At 41.1% G+C, this 12,503-nt stretch overlaps 3 protein-coding genes across 4 annotated transcripts in view; 1 reads left to right on the forward strand and 2 right to left on the reverse strand.

Moving 5' to 3' along the window:
• LOC135745955 (uncharacterized) overlaps positions 1-12,503 on the forward strand; it is a 605,494-nt gene that overhangs the window by 155,568 nt on the left and 437,423 nt on the right. The gene's annotated exons all lie outside the window — the stretch shown is intronic.
• LOC135745160 (uncharacterized) lies at positions 230-2,622 on the reverse strand. The gene is made up of 7 exons (XM_065263528.2): positions 2,517-2,622; positions 2,220-2,306; positions 1,926-2,012; positions 1,135-1,719; positions 780-819; positions 440-620; positions 230-360 (listed from the first exon to the last, which is right to left on the reverse strand). The coding sequence occupies exons 4-7, from the start codon at positions 1,608-1,610 to the stop codon at positions 230-232; spliced, it is 828 nt and encodes a 275-aa protein (XP_065119600.2). The 5' UTR covers positions 1,611-1,719; positions 1,926-2,012; positions 2,220-2,306; positions 2,517-2,622.
• On the reverse strand, positions 8,399-11,538 carry LOC135718065 (uncharacterized). Its single transcript, XM_073815954.1, has 2 exons — positions 10,931-11,538; positions 8,399-10,176 (listed from the first exon to the last, which is right to left on the reverse strand). The coding sequence occupies exons 1-2, from the start codon at positions 11,163-11,165 to the stop codon at positions 8,843-8,845; spliced, it is 1,569 nt and encodes a 522-aa protein (XP_073672055.1). The 5' UTR covers positions 11,166-11,538; the 3' UTR covers positions 8,399-8,842.

Below are 12,503 nucleotides of genomic sequence, written 5' to 3' on the forward strand. Positions count from 1 at the left end.
TGCGTAGGTATGGTTTCCTCCGTAGGTCAGCAGAGGGGCGAAGATCACACACCACCTCACCGGGTCGAGCGCTGCCCTATCTCCACTGCCCGTAGGGCGATCGAATCCTGGACAGGGGCGCCCCTTTGTAGAGACCGCGGGGGCGGCGGACCCTTTCGCCTCTGACTCTGCGACAAAGACAAACACAGGTAAGTTTGCACCACGAATATTTCCAATATTGTACTCACAGTCACTGACAGCTCTTGATCTGCGCCCCTTCACACTCCAAAACAGCACACGGCGTATGGTAGCTGTAAATTCTGAGGTCGTTAGCCTCTCCGTCCTCTGCCCAGTAGAAGAATGGATGACGCGGGGCTTCGTCTGACAAGACACACAGCAACCCACAGCAAATACACAGCACCACTCCAACGTGAAAAGCTTATTAATTGCAAAGTCTCACTCACCACACTATAAGTGTACACAACAAAGGAAACGCCCGGCGTCCTCCACTTCACTTGGGCTGAAATAAGGGCGATGGAAATACGACCAGAATAGTGTTTCGATGCTGTGGCTGCTTGGATTGTCGCTTCTAAACGGCTCGCCCACCACGCTGTTTTAGGGGTAGGGCCGGCCTCCTTCCCCTGGAGGTTTCCAACGATTACACAGGTTAATTTCTGCAAGTTGCTCCACACCAAATGTATACTCACAGCGGATAGCCTTTGTTTACGTTGTACAACAAGGTCGATTATCTTCCTGCTTTACTCCTTCAAAAGTGCTGTTTAGACCAAGGTTCCTTCTACCCATAGGATTTTCCTTTCACTCCAGCAGGTCCACCGCAGACTACAACGAGAGAGGGAGAGATGGAGAGAGAAATATAGACAGCCACCACGTCTAGCAATGAGCACAGCTCCGTTCCTCAGCACACACTACGACCCTCAACTGTGATTTAACTGTGCTTTTTATACTCCTCCATGTACTCCAGTTGTCCAATTGCCCGGAGATCTCTTTAACTATGCACAGCTGTGCTCAATCGGCTGATTACAGCCTTCGCGAAGCTGCCGGATGTCCGGTGTTTCTGTTCTCCGGTCTGGACGGAAACATCCGGGCGGAACCAAACTTCCTCAACTTTTGGTTCCGCCCTGAAAAGATCGTCACCTTGTGACACAAGCATCATGGATGGTGTTCATAAGAGGTTTAACCCTGAACAGACGGTCATGTTCAGCTGTGCCCTTCTTTCTGTCATTCTCCTTGTCTGCGTCTGGGTGGCTCATGTGCACATTCCACGAAATTGTCCGATATCTGTCCCTTGACATGACTGTAGCTGGAAAAGGCACGGAGAAAGCACTGCTTTGTCGCCAGTAGTCTCTGATGGAGGACAACTTCACCATGGCCATGTAAAATATGAGCCCAATGTAATTGTACATCTCGCTGGTGCTGACATCTTTCCACTTGTATTTGCAACCGTTTGCAGTTGCCTTGGCTGCTTGGGCGTTGGTGTTGTGGCACAGAGTTGACACAGCACTCTCTGAGAAAAACTGTTTGAAAATGCTCATTGGAGAACTTGAGTCAGCAGACCTCAGTTGTGGTCCAGGTTCCCGTGTGGGCAGGAATCGCAGATTCTGTGGATCCATGTCATTATCAGTCTCTGATTTCCATGACAAACTTGACTGCCTGTTTGTTGCTTGCTTGCTCGTCTTTGCTCTCTTTGGAACAAGCGCCTGGTCATTTTCATCGTGAAATCTGTTGATGAGAAAAAAAATTAAAACCATGAAAATGCTGTTAACACAATAAAGGAAAGCATATTTTCATCATCTTTGTGTAGATGATTATACTCAATCAGTAGCGCAAGCATAAAGACAACAAGTTTTCGTAAATGTCATATACTTGAATTATAACAAGGTAAAAGAAATGACAAATGCTAATAAATATTATGTCTGTGTACTTACTCAGTATGATTCTCAATTGGACTCAAAACTGATAGAGATCTGCGTACTCCTGTGCGAGTTGCTGGCAAGGGCGATGCATCCACATTCCTAAAAATAAATAAATTGGAAAATGATTGCTAACAATTTTTAAAGTAAACAGATTGGTATGGAGATTTAAAGGTATGAATACAATGTATATTTCATAATGTATTTCTGTAATGTTCAAACATAAAGATAAGCTTTTGTATTGCATATACTTTTATATGAGAATGTAAACAAAATTATAAATGCTAAATATTATGTCTGTGTACTTACGCAGTATGATTCTCAATTGGACTCAAAACTGATAGAGACCTGCGTACTCTTGTGCGAGTTGCTGGCAAGGGCGATGTATCCACATTCCTAAAAAATACATACATTTAAAATTGTTAGCATTCATTTTCCAAGGTAAACAGATTGGTATGGAGATTTAAAAGGTATGACCACAATGTATATTTGTGTAATGTATTTCTGTAATGTTCAAACATAAAGATAAGCTTTTGTATTGCATATACTTTTATATGAGAATGTAAACAAAATTATAAATGCTAAATATTATGTCTGTGTACTTACTCAGTATGATTCTCAATTGGACTCAAAACTGATAGAGATCTGCATACTCCTGTGCGAGTTGCTGGCAAGGGCGATGCATCCACATTCCTAAAAATAAATAAATTAAAAATTGTTAGCAATCATTTTCCAAAGTAAACAGATTGGTATGGAGATTTAAAAGGTATGAACACAATGTATATTTCGTAATGTATTTCTGTAATGTTCAAACATAAAGATAAGCTTTTGTATTGCATATACTTTTATATGAGAATGTAAACAAAATTATAAATGCTAAATATTATGTCTGTGTACTTACTCAGTATGATTCTCAATTGGACTCAAAACTGATCGAGATCTGCGTACTCCTGTGCGAGTTGCTGGCGAGGTCGATGCATCCACATTCCTAAAAATAAATAAATTAAAAATTGTTATCATTCATTTTCCAAAGTAAACAGATTGGTATGGAGATTTAATAGGTATGGAGATTTAATGGGTATGGAGATACATTTAATATTTCTGTTAATGGGCAGTTAGCTAGGCAATATCTGGTGATGGGCCATACGCCGGACAAATATCTGTTGATGGTCCGCCGGATTTAGTGCATTACAAACATTTACACCTATAAAAATATATGTCTAAACACAATCGATGTAGATAAAGCAACATTTTAGCGACTGTAAACTAAAATGTTTGCACAAAATAACATTACAAACAGATAAGCATTGCTATGAGCTAACGAAGACGAAAGTATAGCACAAATATAATGTTTATACAGTATTACATTACAAACACACGCAGATATGTCTAAACACAATCGATGTAGATAAAGCAACATTTTAGCGACTGTAAACTAAAAAGTTTGCACAAAATAACATTACAAACAGATAAGCATTGCTATCAGCTAACTAAGACGAAACAAAATAGGCTATAGCACAAATATAATGTTTATACAGTATCACATACACGATATCTCCAAACACAACCGAAGTTGATAAAGCAACATTTTAGCGACTGTAAACTAAAATGTTTGCACAAAATAACATTACAAACAGATAAGCATTATTATGACCTAACAAAGACGAAACAAAATATAGCACAAATATAATGTTTACACAGCATCACATTACACACGCAGATTTCTCTAAACACAATCGAAGATGATAAAGCAACATTAGCGACTGTAAACTAAAATGTTTGCACAAAATAACATTAAGTATGTGGCATAAGGTAACCAAAACTGAGTAACACACAATGTTTAGATAGTACCACGTTTCTTAATAGTCTGTAAACACAAACACAATCTACATCGATAACGTACCACAAGCTAACATGTTTGCACACAATAGGCTAAACAGATAAGCATATAATCACGGACGTTTCCCGACAGAAAATACATATAGTATCATTAAAACCTTTAAGTTTTATCAGAGAAAGAATTTTATAAGACCTAATAACTTACTCATTGAAACAACTTGCTGTGGTATCCTCAGCTGGATCAATTCGTTCCTCAAAATACAACCGTTCGTCGTGGGAGTCACAATCTTCTTCTGATGAAAAGGTGAATTCTTCCTCACTGTCCAGAACCATGAGAAGAGCTTCTTCACCTGAAAAGCGTGCCATCTTTCAAGCGTGCAAGAGTAAATAATTCCATTGTGGAAAGTTGATGCTTTTCAATGTTATCAACAGGGGGGCGTGTGCCAGGCACGTGGAACACCCAGACTATTTACCATGTGAATGGCGTGTGGGTGTGTCTGCCACGGGTCATTATCAGATAATGAGATGAGACTGGAATTCTGGACCTCTCACTAGTTTCATACTTATTACATGAAATGTGAATATTTATTTTCGAATTGACTTGCTTCATTTAAAAGTACACCCTTTCAGCTTTCTAAAGATATGTATTTCGTGTGTGTGCGTTATGTATACGCTGACTTTCAGTTCATTTTAGTGACGCATTTCAAAGAGATATTCGCGGAGACTGAAATGGCTGAAAGCACACTCTGTTTATTTTCTTTATTTTACAAAAGCACACGGATTTGTTGTTATTGTGAGTGTACAACAATAAAAGTAGACATTTCAGAGTTTCCAATGATGTATTGTTCTTATTTGTACGACCAAAATCAGCTGAGTAATTTAAGTCTCTTTGCGGAGTGATTGAAAAATGAAGGGTTTGCGGCGCCCGCGCCACCGTCGACCCCAGAGTGTTAAGAAGAGTTCTGCACTTTTGCATGAAAAGTAACATTTCAGCTTGAAACGTTGATTTTTCACTCTAAACTGCTTTTAAACTAGCTGGAAATGCCTTTAAACGGCCTGTTTCATCATAAGAATGCTCCTGTAAGCATTTTAAGCAGAGTTGTGCACTTTTGCATGAAAAGTCACATTTCAGCTTGAAACGTTCATTTTTCACTCTAAACTGCTTTTCTGCGCTGGAAATGCCTTTAAACGACTTGTTTCATCATTAGAATGCTCCCGTAAGCGTTTTAACCAGAGTTGTGCACTTTTGCATGAAAAGTCACATTCCAGCTTGAAATCTTGAAATCTCACTCTAAACTGCTTTTCTGAGCTGGAAATGCCTTTAAACGACATTTCTCATCATAAGAATGCTCCTGAAGGCATTTTAGGCCGAATTAGGCATTTTTGCACCCTCAGACACTATTGTCCCTATCAGGTAATGTATAAATCTAAAAAATGACTGGTTTTGTGGTCTAGGGTCACAGCTGAAGAATTGCAGAAAATTGTTGAGCCTCTGGTTCAGAAAACCTTTTAAAAAATTGTCAAACAGAACCTACATCAACACATGTTGTTTGGGAGGGTTACAAGAAAAATTCTCCTAGCTCATTCAAAAACAAACTAAAGCATATTCAGTTATCAGTCATGACTGGAACTTTAAATGTTAGAGGGCGAAAGTTGTTCGGGTCGATGAGATCTATATGCGTACCAACTTTCGTAAATGTGTGTACATGCTTGCCCGATCTGTGCACCAATGTTTGTTTTTGCATTACAGGGGGCGCTACAGAGCCCCAGTGCCACGCCCATGTTCCAGCCTTTGCATGAGCCTAGTGGTACCAGCACTGTGGAAGACATCATGTCTTATACCAGTTCCTAAGAAACCGTTTCCCAGTGAGTTAAATGACTTTAGGCCTGTCGCCCTAACTTCACATATAATGAAAACAATGGAGCGACTGTTACTTCACATCCTTCAACCCCAACTTCATGCTAATCATGCTAGTTTCATGCTAATCATGCTAACATCATGTTAATCATGCTACCATCATGCTAGATATATGCTAATCATGCTAGCATCATGCTGGCTTCATGCTAGCTTCATGCTAATCATGCTAGCTTCATGCTAGCTTCATGCTAATCATGCTAACATCATGTTAATCATGCTAGCATCATGCTAGCTTCATGCTAATCATGCTAGCAACATGCTAGCTTTATGTTAATCATGCTAGCATCATGCTAATCATGCTAGCAACATGCTAGCTTCATGCTAATCATGCTAGCATCATGTTAGCTTCATGTTAATCATGCTAACATCATGCTAGCTTCATGCTAATCATGCTAGCTTCATGCTAATCATGCTAGCATCATGCTAGCTTCATGCTAATCATGCTAGCATCATGCTAATCATGATAGCTTCATGCTTATCATGTTAGCTTCATGCTAGCATCATGCTAGCTTCATGCTAATCATATTAACATCATGCTAGCTTCATGCTAATCATGCTAGCTTCATGCTGGTTTCATGCTAATCATGGTAGCATCATGCTAGCTTCATGCTAATCATGCTAGCTTCATGCTAACTTCATGCTAATCATACTAACATCATGCTAGCTTCATGCTAATCATGCTAGCTTCATGCTAATCATGCTAACTTCATGCTAGCTTCATGCAAATCATGCTAGCTTCATGCTAGCTTCATGCTAATCATGCTAACATCATGCTAGCTTCATGCTAATCATGCTAGCTTCATGCTAATCATGGTATCATCATGCTAGCTTCATGCTAATCATGCTAACATCATGCTAACTTCATGCTAATCATGCTAGCATCATGCTAGCTTCATGCTTATCATGCTAGCTTTATGCTAATCATGCTAGCATCATGCTAGCTTCATGCTAATCATGCTAGCGTCATGCTAGCTTCATGCTAATCATGCTAGCATCATGCTAGCTTCATGCTAATCATGCTAGCATCATGCTAGCTTCATGCTAATCATGTTAGCATCATGCTAGCTTCCCAGCCATTTTCCATGGTGGAGGACGAGGGCTTCAGGGCTTTTGTGCAGAAACTGGATCCAACATATGTGCTTCCATCAAGGCATGGGCTGAAGAACATGGTTGCTGCAAGGTATAAAGTGACAAAAGAGAAGGTGGTGGAGGAAGTCAAAAGCGCAAACACTGTGAATCTTACATCTGACATGTGGACATCAATAAATACGGAGGCATACCTTGCAGTAACATGCCATTATATCAATGAAGAGAAGTTGTGTAGTGTTGTGCTGGGAGTTTTGAAGTTTTCTGAAACCCACACAGCAGAGCACATCAAAGAAGCAAAGTCCATTTTGCTGGAGTCCTGGGGAATAAGATGACGCGTTTTCTTGTCCGCACCCAGAACACGAGTAATTGCCTTCTCTTGCTCGAGAAAGCGCTCAATCATCTTTTGACGAGACCCCCAACGTGTTAGGGATTCTGAGATCAAAAGATGCTGGGGAAGTCCAAGCTCAGTCAAGCGATTTCAACATTTCAGGTTGGACTGTGACTTTTCGTGCAAAAGTGCCCAATTCGGCCTAAAATGCCTTGAGGAGCATTCTTATGATGAGAAATGTCGTTTAAAGGCATTTCCAGCTCAGAAAAGCATTTTTCAAGCGATTTCAACATTTCAATTTGGAATGTGACTTCTCATGCAAATGTGCCCAATTCCGCTTAAAATGCTTACAGAAGCAATATTATGATGAAAAAAGTTGTTAAAGGCATAATAACATCGGTTTTGCATGAAAAGTCACTTTCCAGCTTGAAATGTTGAAATCTCACTCTAAACTGCTTTTCTGAGCTGGAAATGCCTTTAAACGACTTTTTCATCATTAGAATGCTCCCGTAAGCGTTTTAAGAAGAGTTGTGCACTTTTGCATGAAAAGTAACATTTCAGCTTGAAACGTTGATTTTTCACTCTAAACTGCTTTTAAACGACATTTCTCATCATAAGAATGCTTGTCGTGGAATTTTAGCCGCATCAAATAATACTCACTAAGAGTCAAAGTCAAGGATCACACAGACACACTGTCGACAGAATTTTCTTTGTCTGAATTTTATATATTCTGCAGAATAGGCTCTCACCCCCGTGGTGCTAGAAGTTTAAAAACCTAAGAGCCCCGATCACAAGGTTGAAGACACATTTATAGTAAGATGCTGAAACACGTACAATCATCCGTTTCTACGTCATTTAGAAGATAGCCTTCAGTTGTCAGTGATTAAGACAGGGATTAAAGCAAAAAAAAATCATCTGACTGAAAAATTTTTAGGCAATCACTTTTGTGTCGTGGTCACATAGTGCCTCAAGATTCGAACACCATGTGGTCCAATACCCCTTACTAGTTCAAAACTAGGACATATAACCAATGTTTTTCGTAATGGGCCAAAAAAAGACAAAACGTCTGCACAAGTTGTCAGTGCAAGCATTTATTTCCACAATGCTTTCAAACAATGTTTGAACAATAAACACAATGGTTTAACAGAAAAAAAATAAGTTACTAAATAAGTTAAAACACTTAAACACAAGAAGACAAAATGAAAAGGCCTACTTCTTTGGCCTTTTAGTGGTAAATCCAAAGTCATCTAACTTTAGGACACCTGATGCCCGTTTCTGAGGGGTTTTTTTTGACCCAGGAGGAGGGGATGAAAATGGGGGTTTTCCTGCAGGTGTGGCTTTAGATGAGCAAGAGGAGGAGGAGGAGGGAGTTCCACCATGAGTTCCTTTTGAGGAGATGGGTTTTCCTGCAGGGGCAGATGAGGAGGAAGAGGTTCCAGCAGGAGTGCCTTTTGATGGAGGGTTTTTTTCCAAAGGGGAAGATGAGGAGGAGGAGGAGAGAGTACCCTTTAATTTTTCTCCAGGGGAAGCTTTTCCAGATGTGGAAGGTGAGGGATGGCCAGTAGGAGCATCTTTTCTGGATGTGGAAGTTGGGAGATGGCCTGCGGGGCAAGCTTTTCTGGATGTGGAAAGTAGGAGATGGCCCGCAGGGGAAGCTTTTCCAGATGTGGAAGGTGGGAGATGGCCAGTAGGAGCATCTTTTCCAGATGTGGAAGGTGGGAGATGGCCTGCAGGGGAAGCTTTTCCAGATGTGGATGGTTAGGGATGGCCAGTAGGAGCATCTTTTCTGGATGTGGAAAGTGGCAGATGGCCTGCAGAGCAAGCTTTTCTGGATGTGGAAGGTAGGTGATGGCCTGCAGGGGAAGCTTTTCCAGATGTGGAAGGTGGGAGATGGCCAGTAGGAGCATCTTTTCCAGATGTGGAAGGTGGGAGATGGCCTGCAGAGCAAGCTTTTCTGGATGTGGAAGGTAGGTGATGGCCTGCAGGGGAAGCTTTTCCAGATGTGGAAGGTGGGAGATGGCCAGTAGGAGCATCTTTTCCAGATGTGGAAGGTGGGAGATGGCCTACAGGGGTAACTTTTCTGGTTATGGAGGTAGAAGGGTGGGAAGATTTGGTTGCTGATGAAGTGGTGGAGGCTTTTTTCACCTTCTTCACCTTCACTGCTGAGAGTACCTTTAAAGCTTCTCTGATTTTCCGATCCTTCTCTGCATTAATTTTCTCTTTCTTCTTCTCAAGGTGGCATTTGTACCGCTCAAATGATGAGAGACATGAACTTCTCAAAGCAGCACTAATCCTCATGGTACAGGCTGTTTGTTCTGCTGCCTTCAAGTGTGTTTTGATGACAGCAAAGCCTTCATAGGTCTCAATGTTTAATCTGACCCTATCCTTCTCAATGATGTCATCCATGATGTTGAATGAACCTTCAACAAGAGGCCCAGTAAACAAAGAGAGCAGTGCCCTCACCAATTTGTCCAAGATAGGAAATCTGATGGAGCCATCTGGTGTCTTCATTAAAAAGATTTCACTCCACCAGTCAGCATCAATACGTGCAGCATTGTCATCAAACCCTTTGCCCTTTTCCTCTAAATCCAGGTCAGTCTGGTAGGCCCTCACCTCTTCATCCAGCTGGCCCAGTTCATCAGTGGTGATGACATTTGGCAGAGCCTTGGCTAAAGTGCTAAATGCAGTAAGTATGTGTTGGTCCTGGATTAATGAAGGTGATAGTGCAGACAAGGAGGAAATTATGATGTTGCTCAAAGGGAGTTTTTTTTGCAAGAATGCAGCTGCCTTGGTGTAGCCTTCTCTTAGGGAGGTGTACATCTCCTGCACCCAAGGTTTCTTCTCCACCCTGGCCTTGTTGACTGCAAAATGGCTGAATTTACCAACCGACAACAATTTGTTTGGATACTGTAGGTCTTGGTTCTGGATATCCAGTTTCAACAAGCCCTTCACATCCAAGGGGATCGCATCGGGCTTCATGAACTTGGAGAGGATGTCTCTCACCAGCAGCACCATCTCAACATGCAGAACATGAACCATAGGCTTATCATGTTGCAGTCTCTTGAGAAAGACCTGAAAGGATGGGAGTATACCTGCAATTCGTAATTAAAAAAAATATTTTTTAAAATTCTAGAATCTTCAATGCACATACATTGCAACTTACCACTGAAAATATTTCAAAACCATTTCAATTCAGAAAGAATGTGGTTCCTGTGATAATTAACTGTTATTTTCCTCAAGTTCCTTAATTTGAATATATATACTAAAGGATTATTAGGAACAACTGTTCAATATCTAATTAATGCAACGGTGTAATGGTGTGGGGGATGTTTTCTTGGCACACTTTAGGCCCCTTAGTGTCAATTAGGCATTGTTTAAATGCCACGGCCTACCTGAGCATTGTTTCTGACCATGTCCATCCTTTATGACCACCATGCACCCATCCTCTGATGGCTACTTTTAGCAGGATAATGCACCATGTCACAAAGCTCAAATCATTTTAAATTGGTTTCTTGAACATGACAATGAGTTCACTGTACTAAAATGTCCCCCCCAGTCACCGGATCTCAACCCAATAGAGCATCTTTGGGATGTGGTGGAACGGGAGTTTCGTGCCCGGGATGTGCATTTCATAAATCTCCATGAACTGCAAGATGCTATCCTATCAATATGGGCCAACATTTCTAAAGAATGCTTTCAGCACCTTGTTGAATTAATGCCACGTAGAATTAAGGCAGTTTTGAGGGTGAAAGGGGGTCAAACACAGTATTAGTATGGTGTTCCTAATAATCCTTTAGGTGAGTGTGTGTGTGTATATATAAAATCTTATTTATTTATTTACCATACCTCTGTACAAGTCGATCATGGCTGTGAGCTTATTGAACTCCGTAAAAAGTACAAGGATTCTTGTCTTCCGGTCACTATTTGCGTCAGTTAAGCCCTTTGCTGATTTTGCAAGTTGTTGATGTAGCACATCTATCCTAGCCTTTTCATCAGATGTCACCCCATGCCTTTGCAGAACCTGGTTGAGCAGCCATCTGTAAAAAAAATTAATAAATAAATAAAAACACAGGACATACATGATATTAAGAAGAGTAAAGAAAAATATTGTATTTGAGACTTTACATTTAATAGAGAAAATATTGAAAGGAAAGACTACAGTACTGCCATCTCACCTGTATTTGCGCTGATCATGGGGAGAAAGGAAGCTGAAATAGTGTGCAATCAGTGGATCTACTAGCTCCCTTACCCTGTTGCACACTTCCAGCATCTGAAGGAACCTGCTGCTGATGGGGCGGATCAGACTCTTGCTCTTCATGTGTAATAGAGATTGAAACTCTGCAAACAATTCCTTCTGCTTGGGGAACTTTTCAATGTCATAGTAGACATCTGTGCAGAAATCATCCACAAAATTCTTGAACGGATTCAAAAGGGCCTTGGCAGCATTTGACACCATATGCACCGTGTCTCCACTGATGTCAAGGAGGTATTCATTTTTTTGTCTGATCTGGGTCTCCACTCCAGATCGCTTCCCTCTCATAACGCTGCAGTTATCCATCAAAACAGACACGACCTGATCCCAGTTTAAATTGTAGGAGTGAAGGATTTCTGCCATTGCATTTGTGAGAGTTGAAGCATCTGCAATGTTCACTCTCCTTGAGCCAAAATGATGGGTCACAACTTTCCCCATATCCTCATCAAAAAAGCGTACAAGTACATTTAAAATCCTGTCCATATTCATATCAGTTGCCTCATCCGCATTCAAAGAGAACATCTTTGTTTTCAGTTTTATGGACAACTCTGTTTTGCAATGAGCTGCAATTCCATGTGTGCACAAATAGGAGGCGTGTGCATTGGACAATGACAACCTGGAGAGAGCGCTCTGGTCTTCTGCAACTGATCGAATCAGATTGACAAGGGGCTGCGATAAGGTCAGGGACAGGTCATGCTCTGCTATGAAAGAGCAAATGCGTACTTTCTGTGCACAGACACGGTCAGCCATAGAGGGACTTACTTCTGTTGTGGTGGTTGTTGCACCAGGCAAAGAGGATGTGTGCCGAAGAGCTCTAACATTAGCCTTATGACTAGCTTCCGACTGATGGCGTGAAAGGACTTTCTTGCCATTGCTCCCATAAACGATTGTTTTATGGCAAACCACACAAAAGCAAACGCCTGGCATTTTCATTTTTTTGCACCAAGAACTAAATGGCTTGCCATCATCACCTATTTCGCATAGCCAAGCCCATCTCCACTTATTTTTTACCGTTTTATCAATTTCCGAGACATCAGTGCCTTCCTTCAGTAGAAGTGCGGCCATGCTGCCAAAACGTAAAGCAAAATGACGTGCTCCGATAGGTAGCGCTGTCGCGTAACCGCAATCATGTTCAAGCAATCTCAACATTCGCGCTTTTCATGTTAA

This window comes from Paramisgurnus dabryanus, chromosome 10 (genome assembly GCF_030506205.2).
Source record: "Paramisgurnus dabryanus chromosome 10, PD_genome_1.1, whole genome shotgun sequence".
Lineage (NCBI taxonomy): Eukaryota > Metazoa > Chordata > Actinopteri > Cypriniformes > Cobitidae > Paramisgurnus > Paramisgurnus dabryanus.

Coding starts and splice junctions, on each gene's coding strand:
- LOC135745160 (XM_065263528.2), bottom strand. CDS start 1,610: ATGGATCCACAGAATCTGCGATTCCTGCCCACACGGGAACCTGGACCA. Junction 820..1,134: donor CATGATGCTTGTGTCACAAG/GTGACGATCTTT, acceptor CTCTCGTTGTAG/TCTGCGGTGGACCTGCTGGA. Junction 361..439: donor GTACACTTATAGTGTGGTGA/GTGAGACTTTGC, acceptor GTGTCTTGTCAG/ACGAAGCCCCGCGTCATCCA.
- LOC135718065 (XM_073815954.1), bottom strand. CDS start 11,165: ATGTATGTCCTGTGTTTTTATTTATTTATTAATTTTTTTTACAGATGG. Junction 10,177..10,930: donor CATGATCGACTTGTACAGAG/GTATGGTAAATA, acceptor TACGAATTGCAG/GTATACTCCCATCCTTTCAG.